The sequence below is a fragment of the Miscanthus floridulus genome, chromosome 11 (genome assembly GCF_019320115.1).
Source record: "Miscanthus floridulus cultivar M001 chromosome 11, ASM1932011v1, whole genome shotgun sequence".
In the NCBI taxonomy this organism is placed as follows: Eukaryota; Viridiplantae; Streptophyta; class Magnoliopsida; order Poales; family Poaceae; genus Miscanthus; species Miscanthus floridulus.
In genome coordinates, this window is record NC_089590.1 from 88,178,027 (window position 1) to 88,189,484 (window position 11,458).

At 46.0% G+C, this 11,458-nt stretch overlaps 1 protein-coding gene, 1 long non-coding RNA gene and 1 pseudogene across 2 annotated transcripts; 2 read left to right on the plus strand and 1 right to left on the minus strand.

The window, feature by feature from the left end:
* The first annotated feature begins 2,228 nt into the window (after nt 1–2,228).
* On the plus strand, nt 2,229–4,288 carry LOC136491517 (anthocyanidin reductase ((2S)-flavan-3-ol-forming)-like). The gene is made up of 4 exons (XM_066487845.1): nt 2,229–2,696; nt 2,824–3,024; nt 3,118–3,491; nt 3,592–4,288. The coding sequence occupies exons 1-4, from the start codon at nt 2,394–2,396 to the stop codon at nt 3,740–3,742; spliced, it is 1,029 nt and encodes a 342-aa protein (XP_066343942.1). The 5' UTR covers nt 2,229–2,393; the 3' UTR covers nt 3,743–4,288.
* Nucleotides 4,289–7,552: 3,264 nt separating this feature from the next.
* On the plus strand, nt 7,553–9,421 carry LOC136491530 (uncharacterized; annotated as a pseudogene).
* A 678-nt stretch (nt 9,422–10,099) lies between these two features.
* LOC136491532 (uncharacterized) lies at nt 10,100–11,458 on the minus strand. The gene is made up of 3 exons (XR_010768072.1): nt 11,095–11,458; nt 10,328–10,814; nt 10,100–10,238 (listed from the first exon to the last, which is right to left on the minus strand). It is a non-coding gene; the product is annotated as an uncharacterized lncRNA (long non-coding RNA).

Genomic DNA, 11,458 nt, shown 5'->3' on the forward strand with positions numbered 1-11,458 from the left:
CTCCATGGGCAGCATTCCTTGTCACACACAACTGTGTAACGGCACTTCGCATATGAATGCAATACCCTATAAGGCCTCTTTCGTATCACTGTAAAAGCCTGCAACCACCTCTTCAAAGTAGAGAGGTCATTGAACACCCTCCCATTCTCAATTGCCATGTTAGGACCGGCCTTAGGAGTTTTAGGAGCTCATCATCACGTCCTTCTGCAAACGTCTGATCGGAATGAGCAAGATCGCTAAACTCGTGAACTCTAGGATCATGGTGGCCGGGAAAGATACGCCTCATCATCTCAACATCACTCTCCGTCAGCTCTCCAACAGGGCGATCATCATCAGAATCAAGAGTCCTAGCCATCTCATATGGCTCTGAATCATGAATAATTTCAACACTATTGGAGCCATAGAATCCATCTCCAAAGTGTACTTGCGCAGCAACAGCGGGCACATCCACATTCTCAGGAATATCTCCTACAACATCAGTACAGAAATAAGGAAAGAATGAAAGAAATAGATGTAAGGAACGGGGTAAGCTCTCAAAAATCATACGGTTAAGACACTTACTCGAATGATTATGTGTCAAAAGGATCTCATAAGGAGGATCTGCCATGGAAACATGAGTCTGACAACCATCTACAAATACCGCATTGGGGGCAGATTGAGCATCGGGAACCGTAGGTGCAATCTACACATGCAGGTAAGGTTCCGGAATGGAAGGGTCGATGTGTGCCTGATGATCCATTGCTGGGGTAAACCCATGACAGATGGGATCAACTAACACCCGACGCACAACCACGTCCAAACATTGCAGCTGACTCTTCATAGCCGATCTCACATAGTTCTCCCACTGATCCGCACAACCAATTGAGATCATTCACCTGAAGATGTTCAGAAGAGAACCTAGGTGCAGTACACCATCAACTGCAATGCCATCATCTCCAAGGCAATGCAGCTCATCCTGAGCCTTTGCAACCATCTCACTAAATGAAGGCCTATCATTGAATAGCACAGACACGCTTTGCATATCAAGAAACTCAATATATCTATAGTGATCGCTTTCAACGGTGCCTCCATGATATATGGTCACTAGGTTGTCCATCTAGTTCAAACACGTAACGAAACGCATGTCCTTTAGTCAAAATTAGACGATAGATAGTACCTAACAAGTACTTTCTAGCTACAAACTAAGTAATCAAGATAATAACTATGTATATATATACAGTATACTCACTAAATAGCTAGATTATATGTAGTTAACTAAATATGTAACTACATATCAATATAGCTATCTAACTATATCTATGAACCTATGTATCTATGTTACTATCTATCTATATATATATCTCACTAGATCACTAACTAAATCAACTACCTGAGTCATCACATTAACTAGTAAATAACAAATAACAACTAAATAGGTACATTGCATATTCATAATTTTTACCTTTCCAACGACTGCTCCGCGGACGTCGACGGAGTCGTAGCGGAGGATGGGCTTGGGTCAGGCCGACGATCCGGACCGGCAGTGGCATGGTCGGCCGCTGCAGGGGGCGGGGTCGGCGGTGGCACGGCCGACGATAGCGGTGGCGCGCGGCGAGCGTGGGATGCCCGGGGCTCCGCGCGGCGAGTCTGGCTCGACAAGCACGGGAGGCACGCCGGCGCTAGACGGCGGCAAGGCGGGGCGAGGCCGGCGGTGGAGGCGGTGCGGCGGCCAGGCGCGCGGGGGGGGGGGGGGGGTGCAGCCGCGGGACTCGGCGCTCCTGCACGCCGAGGCGCGGCGCGGGGGGCGGCGCGGGGCTGCCTCTGGGCGCGCGCGGCCGCGGGTGCGGGCGAGGGCGGCGGCGGCGGAGCTCGGCTATCCTAGGGCGACAGAGGGAGAAGAAGAGAGGAAAGCCACGGGCCCAATAGGTATTAAAGGCTCGGCGCCATTCACATTGGCGCCGAGCTCAGCGCTAAGATCTACGCGCCGAGCTCTCTGGCAGATCATCCACCGTGCCTAGGAGCTCGGCGCCAGAGACGCTGACGCTTACCTCGATGCCAGCATCGATGGCGCCGAGCTAAGGGTCCATTTTCTAAATTCTTTCCGTCACAAGTCTATTTATAAAAAACTTTAAAAAAAAGCTAAATTGTAAAAAATCGGGATCCGTCGCGTGGGGCACGTTGGCTTAGCTTTTGGCTGCCCGTGTGAGCAGTGAGACCGAGCGCAGCCGCAGCAGCACGGGTTTCGTCCGCCGTGGATATAAGGGGCATCCCCCATTCAATTCCTCTCGACACCAATCTGCAGTCCAGGTGCCACAGCATAAACTAACAGCTGGCCTCCATATAATCCCGTGTTCCCGTCCCATCCAGTCAAGTCGAGCCAGCAGCAATTAGCTCTTCTTGCCCTTCTTGTCGATATGGCGATGGCGCCGGCAGGTGAGGAGAGGAAGAAGACGGCGTGCGTGACCGGAGGGAATGGCTACATCGCCTCGTTGCTCATCAAGATGCTGCTGGAGAAGGACTACGTCGTGAAGACGACGGTGAGGCACCCAGAGGACAAGGAGAGCAACTCCCACCTGGAGGACCTCAAGAAGCTCGGCACCCTGGAGGTCTACCGCGCCGACCTCGGCGACGAAGGCAGCTTCGACGAGGCCGTCGCCGGCTGCGACTACGCCTTCCTGCTCGCCGCGCCCGTCAACTACACGTCCAAGAACCCTGAGGTGCGTGCACAAATTAAACGCGCGTCTCGTTGACTTTAGTGATGTACGTGCCACGCGCAAACAAGGACTTGCTCGATTGTTTAATTTGGCGATGGGCCGACGATGGTGGGAATGTGGGATGGTGCAGAAAGAGCTGATGGAGCTGGGCGTCCAAGGCACTCTGAACGTGATGAGGTCCTGCGTGAAGTCCGGGACGGTGAAGCGCGTGGTGCTCACCTCGTCGACGGCCGCCGTCTCCAGCAAGCCGCTGGAAGGCGACGGGCACGTGCTGGACGAGGAGTCCTGGTCCGACGTCGACTACCTCACTGCCAAAAGGACTGGCCTCTGGGTACGCACGTCCTCTCGGCCGGGTCTCGACCTCTTCTCTTCTGAGTTCTAAACTGGAACGCTGATGACATGGCATGCACGGGCATCAACGCAGGCGTACCCGGTGTCGAAGGTGCTGCTGGAGAAGGCGGCGTCAGAGTTCGCGGAGGAGCACGGCATCAGCCTAGTGACCCTGTGCCCCTCCGTCACCGTGGGCGAGGCGCCCGACAGGCAGGTCTACACCACCGTCCCCGCCATCCTCTCCCTGCTGTCCGGCGACGAGAAGGAGCTCAAGGTGCTCAAGGGCATCGAGCGGGCCTCCGGGTCCGTGCCGCTGGTGCACGTCGAGGACGTCTGCCGCGCCGAGATCTTCGCCGCCGAGGAGGCCGCCGACGGCAGGTACATCTGCAACAGCCTCGACACCACCATCGTTGAGATGGCCCGCTTCCTGGCCGACAAGTACCCGCAGTACGACGTCAGCACCAACCTGTAAGCATCAATAATGAAGAAGAACTCCCAAGCTAGCACTGAATTTGCTTGCATGCCATGATAGTATAGGTGATCATGTTGCTCCGACCTTTGTTTGCAGCTCCGGCGGCGATCTCCTTGAGAAGCCGATTGCGCTGCTGCCGTCCGCCAAGCTGATCAAGGAAGGGTTCGAGTTCAAGTACAAGACGCTGGAGCACATCTATGAGAACATGGTGGAGTACGGCAAGGCCCTGGGGATCCTGCCCAACTGATGTGATGCTGAGCCCTTGTTTAGTTTTACCCTAATATCCCAAAAAGTGTTACAGCACCTGTCACATCGAATATTTACGGCCCATGCATGGAGCATTAAATGTAGACGAAAAAAAAACTAATTACACAGTTTGGTGGAAAATTACGAAACGAACGTTTTGAGCCTAATTAATCCATGTTTGAACACTATTTACCAAATAAAAACGAATATGCTACGGTAGCCCTAAATTCAACTTCCTGGAACTAAACACAGTCTGATCCTCCGTGTGCTTTGATTGGATCATCAGGTGCCCGCAAAATAAAGTCTTGTTTCCGTACTGATCTCGTCACGTCATTAGAAGGCCAAATAACTGCGGGTGGTTTGAACGTAGCTGTTCAGTTCTCCTTTTCTTTATTTATTTTCCGAGCAAGTTTGTTTCAGTGTAGCATTTTCGCTGTTTTTTTTTTTTTTTTGAGGAAGCTAAGTTTGAATGTGGCTCCTCTGTTCCTTGGAAATTTGTTTTGCGAGGAAGTTTGAATGTAATGAAGTTCTTCCTGTTGCTTCGAAATGTGAGATTTAAGAACTTGAATTGTTCGTCCAAAAGATTTCATCTAATATATTTATCATTAATTAAAACTAACTTATCAAAAATAATTATGTCTCTTGCTACCATCCGGTTAAAAATTGGCACCATTAGCAAAAACCCTGCCCTAAGTGTTCTCGGCCTGCACTCCTATATATTGCCAATTGCCTTCAGCAGCATGAATCTCAGCACCTCTACAAGCAGTAAGACTCTACCGCTTGCACTAGGCCCGTCCTTCTTTATTATCTTATAAATATGAGTTAGAAATAACAAAATAAAAAATATACAAATATATTCGTTTCAGGTTAAAATGTAACCTTTATTTTCATTTTTTTATTTTCAAATTTAACATTTTTGTGGGTACTTTCTTTTTTTTATTTTTGAGAAGAAAAGCTTATTTTTTGAAAAAAAAATATCTCTGTCTTTGTTTATGTTTGGGATTAGAACAAACGACTCTAATCTTTGCCCACTAAGGACTTCCCCGGTGGTGAATTCAGTTCTTGGCAAAATGGCATCGCCAAAGAGGATGAGTTTGGTTTTCTCTCTCTCTTGCCTAGTAGTGGGTTCGGTTTTGCCTCTTCTTTCTTCTCTTCTTTCTCCTCGATAAAATGATTGAATTGACTCATGTTTTGGTTTTGGTTCCTCCCTGATAACAGGATTTCGTTGGCCTCCAATAATAAAGAAATGATTCTTCAGCTCACATGTTATTGCAGGGTCCAGCCACGGAAGGAGGCCTAACCTCCTCTGCCACACCACCCTACCCGATAGCATTCCTAGCCTCATCCATCAATTGCTTCCATAGTATGTCTCCAAGCCCAAAATTTTAGAAAACGAAACTCCATGTGCAGGGAAGCTCCAAGCCTACGCCGCCCCAAATGACTTAGTTATCGTGCGTTTGATTTGAGAATGAGGTAGGATGGGATGATCTTGTTCATGTGTTTTTTGGATGGAATCGTCCTATCTCCTAATCAGTTGAGAAGAATATATATGTCCTAGTTTTTTGTTTGGTACGAGAGATTTGGTGAATGGAGTAGATGATGTTTCTAACACCACTAGGAGTCATCAGTTGTGGGATCCACATATGATCTGTGGGACCTATCTGTCATCTTCTTATGTACATCTTCTTCTTCCTCTGTGGTCCAAACTTCTCGTCCACTCAATTTTGAACAAAATGTACAATAAGAAATAGATTTTGAATGTAACACATGAATAAAAATTTCTAACAACTAATAAAATTAAAAGTTGACATCTAAAATATATATTCATAATGTCGTAGAAAGGATGCAGTAAGAGTTTATATACATATCACACTTGAAAGAAAAAAAAAGATAAGTCCTAGATATTCTAACTAGAGATCTCAACAAAGTCTCCATATTAATCCTAGTGAGACTTGCTAGAAAAAAATTCCTAGAAGTTTCCATAAAAAAAAAGAATTATCTAGCCTTCAATTTGCTAGACTATGATCACCATTAATAATAACAACCACTCGATCGATTCTATTTTAAGATAATTACTGACCTTGGCAATTTTGAAAAACAACAGAGTAACCCATAAATTTTGTATTTAAATTACCCACTTATGTCATTACGAAACATGATCCGAAGAAACCTCAAATTTTCATCTAATTGCCCACCTGCTAATCTACTTAACCTCTTTAGTTCACATATAAGTTATGTATATTTTTTTGTATCTACATTACCCAATTCTGTTAACATTAATATATTAAAAATAATTTTAAGTAAATTATATGCATATCTAGATGTGTAGCAAAAATTATATATCTAGAAAAGATACAACAACTTACAATTTATAACGTAGGAGGTAATTACTTAAAATTTACATGTCTCACATGATTTAACATGTCCATAAGCACGCGTTGACAGACCAGTGCTGATAAATTGGTTCGTCCCGAACTGTGGACGACAGTTATTGGATCTCTAGTAAAGCACGATGATGGCATGGGCACGCTATGTCTGAACTTACAATACTCATGAGTCCACGAGTCATTTCATTGAGCACGCTCGTTTCTCGCTTTCAACAGGATCCGAAGAACGGGGAGCACAATGTTTGTTTGGGCCGGTTATCCATTGCAGCTAGTAGTACCTTAGAAAGCTTTGTGGTTTTGTCCAGGCTGGGCCAATGCACTGATGTACAATCCTTCGCCCACCAAGATAGATTAAGGTGTAACAAAAGTTTCTCTCTTAATACAAAAACACACGAACTTTTGGCGTGATCGAGAAAAAAAAAAGCAGCATTTCAAGGTATTTCCACTATGATATCTGTAGCTTAAGCGAACAGTCGTAGTAAATTAAGCATCGGGCAATCATTGTGAACAGAACAGACTATACCGCGTACAGTGATTCAGAACAAGCGGTCAGAGAGTTGAAACAGTTGAGAGAATGTTCTCCACGCGTGTCGTGGAACGCATTCGGGACGAAAAAAGTCAAAGCAATATGATGCAGAAGATCCACAGATGTGACGGAAAAGCTTCGACAAGCAAGGTAGCCTGTCTGGTGTCTGCTTGTGCGTCGCTTTGCGCTCGGCACCGTGCTGCGGTTGGACACAAGTGTACTGACTACTACTGAGTGAGTGACAGACAACGAGTGATCAGGGGGTGGTCGACGCAGGAGTATGCAACGTCGCTCGCTTAGACGGAGAGTGACGAGGGAGAGAGAGATTTTTTGTTTGGGTGGAGAGTGGAGACGGAGAGTGACGAGGGAGGGAGATATTTCTCGCACTGTGTCCTGCATGATTGCATCTCGTCATCTCCAGTGTGTGGACCTGCGCTCGGCGCTCCTGCCCCCCTGTATCCTGTGAGTGCTAGCGGTACAAAGCCCAGTACAAGTGGCAGCGACAAGCCGACATGGTGGCATGACACTATTGACATGGCGGATAGCGAGTGGCAACGACGGTGCGGTGCGACAAGATCGAGGATATCATCGCTCCGTGGATGACCGTGGGCGAACGCGTTCGATTTGGGCACGCTGAGCATTGCCATTTGCCATCATGGTCAGGTCCACTCTGTGTCACGTCGTAGGCCGGCACACCATCCATCGCGCCCGCGGGCCGTGGAAGTGTGTGCGCTTGCCCGTGGGCCCGTTCCCATCCATATGGGCATAGCATAGAAAGGGAGGGAGGTTAGAGCAAGTCCAACAGTTTGGCAATTTTTGTTTGCCATTTGTTGTAGTTTGTCAACTCCCAAAACGATATGGCAAGGGAAAAAAAGGCCATCTCCAAGTGTTTGGCAAAATTGACTTGGCAAAACCTAAAATTGTGGACCCAGCTATATTTGCCGTAATTTTTTTTCTCGCGCCATATCTGGTCCCGCGTGTTTCTTCGTCGCGCGCCGCCAGTCCGCGACGGAGTCATTTTGCCGCCGTTTCCTCCTGTCCGAGACGATGCTGCCCTGGGAACCAACGAGGGCTTCCAGGTCGCCGTAGAGTCATTCCTGCCGCCGTGGACTGCAGGTCGTCATCGATCTCCAAGGTTCGTCCACTGCCGATCTCCCATTCCTGCATCATGTCAATTCATCGTATGAACAGGATTGTTCACCTTGAGAGAGGCTAAAAGGAATTTATGCTTTCCTTCTCTTTTGTATAAACAACTTGCGAGGCTAAATATGATATCAATAAATAGGATTGTTTTTGCGTATTGTATCATATCAATAAGCTGCGTCTCCGATAATTTTTGTTATGTTGATGTTCTCAGCTGCACATATGTCATTTGCAGGCGTACATACGTCGATCATGAGGGCTTTCAAATCACGTGCACGAAGACAATTGGATGACGAGTCTTCAGACGACGATGATTCCTTCATCTTCACAGCTGCTCGAATTTTGCGCACGTTTTCGAATAGAAAACGAAGACGTGGTGGTTCGGTCCCTGGCCATGTTGTTATTCATCGGGATAGAGAAGGCGGCCACCGGAGGATGTTTCAAGATTATTTGGCGAAAAATCCGACGTATGGTCCATATTTATTCTGTCGGAGGTAGTTGTTCTTTCACCTCAAATTGGTTCATAGTATTTGTACGAGTTGTTGAACTTTTGTTTCTTTTCTTCAGATTTAGAATGAGTAGGAACCTTTTCCTACGCATAATGAATGTTGTTGAAGCACACGATGATTATTTTGTGCAAAAAAGAAATGCCGCAGGTGTACTTGGATTGAGTTGCTTCCAAAAAGTCACTGCCGCTCTTCATATGCTCACATATGGGGTTCCTGCTGATGCCACAGATGAGTATGTTCGCATTGGCGAAAGCACCGCACTTGAGAGCCTACGTAGGTTCGTTGCTGCAGTTGTAGAAATATTTGAAGAGGAATACCTGAGACATCCCAATGAGGCTGACACTGCACGCTTACTGGCACTCAATGAGAAAAGAGGTTTCCCTGGAATGTTAGGGTCCATTGATTGTATGCATTGGGCGTGGAAGAATTGTCCAGTTGAATCACAGGGTCAGTACAAGGGGCATGTGAACAAGCCAACTGTCATTTTAGAAGCTGTCGCGTCCCACGGCCTTTGGATATGGCATGCATTTTTTGGGATGCCTGGTTCTCATAATGATATCAATGTCCTTCACCGGTCTCCATTATTTGCAAACCTGGCAGAGGGTATAGCTCCAGAGGTGAACTACACCATTAATGGTCATGATTACAACATGGGTTATTATCTGGCCGATGGTATATACCCCTCAAGGGCTACATTAGTCAAGTCCATCTCTCTTCCTATGGGGAACAAGAGGAAATATTTTGCCAGAGCGCAAGAAGCAGCGAGAAAGGATGTCGAAAGAGCTTTTGGGGTTCTACAGGCTAGGTTTGCCATTGTTCGAGAACCAGCTCGCATTTGGGACACAGAGACACTTGCATTGATCATGAGGGCTTGTGTGATTATGCACAATATGATTGTTGAAGATGAACGAGTTGTCGACCCTGATGAGCGGTTCGAAAATGGTGGTGAAAATGTGCAACCTTCTCATGGCAAGCCTACTCGCACACTAGGTGAATTTATTGAAGCGCATAAAAAGATCTGAGAGAAGGAAACACATTTCCAGCTGAAAGAAGACCTCATCGAGCACGTATGGAACCATCATCCTGATTTATATCCGATGGAACCAACATCTTGATTTATATTCTACGTAGTATTTTCACTTAATTGTTAGTGTTTTCATTCAAGTGTACTGAACACTTTTCATTCGAGTGTGTAATTCTACATAGCATAAATGGGAATGTAAATGGTTCTCTGAATGACAATGAAATAAAAAGGTTCACTCAATCTAATATTTGACCGATTAAAAATCAAAGGTGGGTAAACAAAGTGGAAGACATGAACAAAATCTAATTTGCCATATGTCGTGCAAGTATCTTCTTCTTCATTATGTCAAGCCACTGCAGCTGCATCGGGTCAAGGGAGCTCGTGTCCGCTAACATTATTTCTTTCTCCTCCTTCAACAAGTCCGCTTCAACTTTTTTTTCTTCATTTGACAATCGCTTCTTCTCAAGCTCAAGTGAAGCCTTCTGTACCTCAAGTGCAGCCTTGTCTACCTCAATTACAGCCATGTACCTCTCCTTTCTCTGCTTGTCTCTTTCCCAGTCAGAAACCTCCTTCTTCTCCCACATCTTATCCAAAGCTACAATGCAAGCGTCGTCGCCTCCCTGCCTAGCTTCTTTTGCCTGCTTCTGACCCATTGGCCTCTTTCGTTCTTGAGAACCTGGGGCTGCAATCTCTTGTAGATCATCATTGTTGTTGGCTTCTACATTGCTCGGCGTGGACTCCTTATTAGTCTTCTGCTTCTTCTTTGCGGCTTGTTTCTACTGCTCAGCCAGCTCAATCATCTTTGACTTCCACTTGTCTTCATCCTTCAACCTTTTCCAACAGTGCATAAGAGTAAACGACTTCTTTTCCTCGTCTACACCTGTGTACATCTCAGATGCTTCACTAATCTACACAAATAAAATCATTTAAATGTTAATATATTAACAGATGAACCAAATATTGGAAACAAATAAAAGAACCAACTACAGAAACAAACCATGTCTTGGATAGTTGCTCCACTTTGATTCCTACGCTCAATTGCCTCGTAGCATGAACAGTACTTGTTGACGTCCTTCTGAATAGTGAGCCACCTATGCATAATGGAACTCTCTGTCCTGACAGCTGGAGTTTCCTTATTTTTCTCAAAGAAATCATGAATTCTTCTCCAAAATGATAAACGAGTTTGATTGGCCCCATGAATAAGATCTTTGCTAACATTCAACCAAGCTGAGCATATAACTATATCTTCCTTTTGATCAAATTTTTTGGACCTATGTGACGCACCCTTTGCAGTACGACGGTGAACAGCAACTTCAGATGCCTGCACTTCCACAACATCATGTCCAACTTCAAAAGGAAGATCATTATTAGTTTCCTGAGTGTCTTGAGTGACCGGAAAGGTCAATTCGTCCAAGCCAGGAACATGATGACCAGCTGATGTGAGTATGCCCGCATACAATCCAAGTTCTTCCATATGACCGAATCTAAAAAAAAGAGAATGACAAATGTTGTGTCTCAAATTAAGACGAATAGAAGATCAAAGACAATATATTTATTCGCACTGACTAAAAAAATACAGATCAAAGAACCATACGTAGACATCTGTTACAAAGAATTTCGCTCAGCTACAAAAAAAACTTTGTTCAATTCTACAACAAACTATTTGGGAACCGTAGCACATCAGCCCATCCCCTCCCCACAGAACCCTAGCTAGCAACGATGGAAATCGTATACAAACAATTGAATGAGTGGATCATGGAGTACCTCAACCCTTTGGGACGTTGATGAAGATGGAACCTCACGGGGTGTGATCAAGAAGAAGTCGAGATCGCCTTGCGTCCTTGGGTTTCACGTGAAGGTCTTCGGGTTCTGCGTGAAGGGCTGGCGGCGTGAAGGTCGATCAGAGACCTGGGGTTTCGCAGGAAACAATGCCGGCGGCGCAGGAAGGGAAAGATCGCGCGCTATCGATTGCCAAGCGGACCGATCGTGCGCATATATGCGCGGAAACAACCGGTGTTTGCCAAGTTGATAAAAATGCCAAGCCCAATTGCCAAACTGTTGGATAGGAGAATTTGAGGTTTTTGGCAAAAAACAAGAATGCCAAACCCAATTGCCAAACTGTTGGACT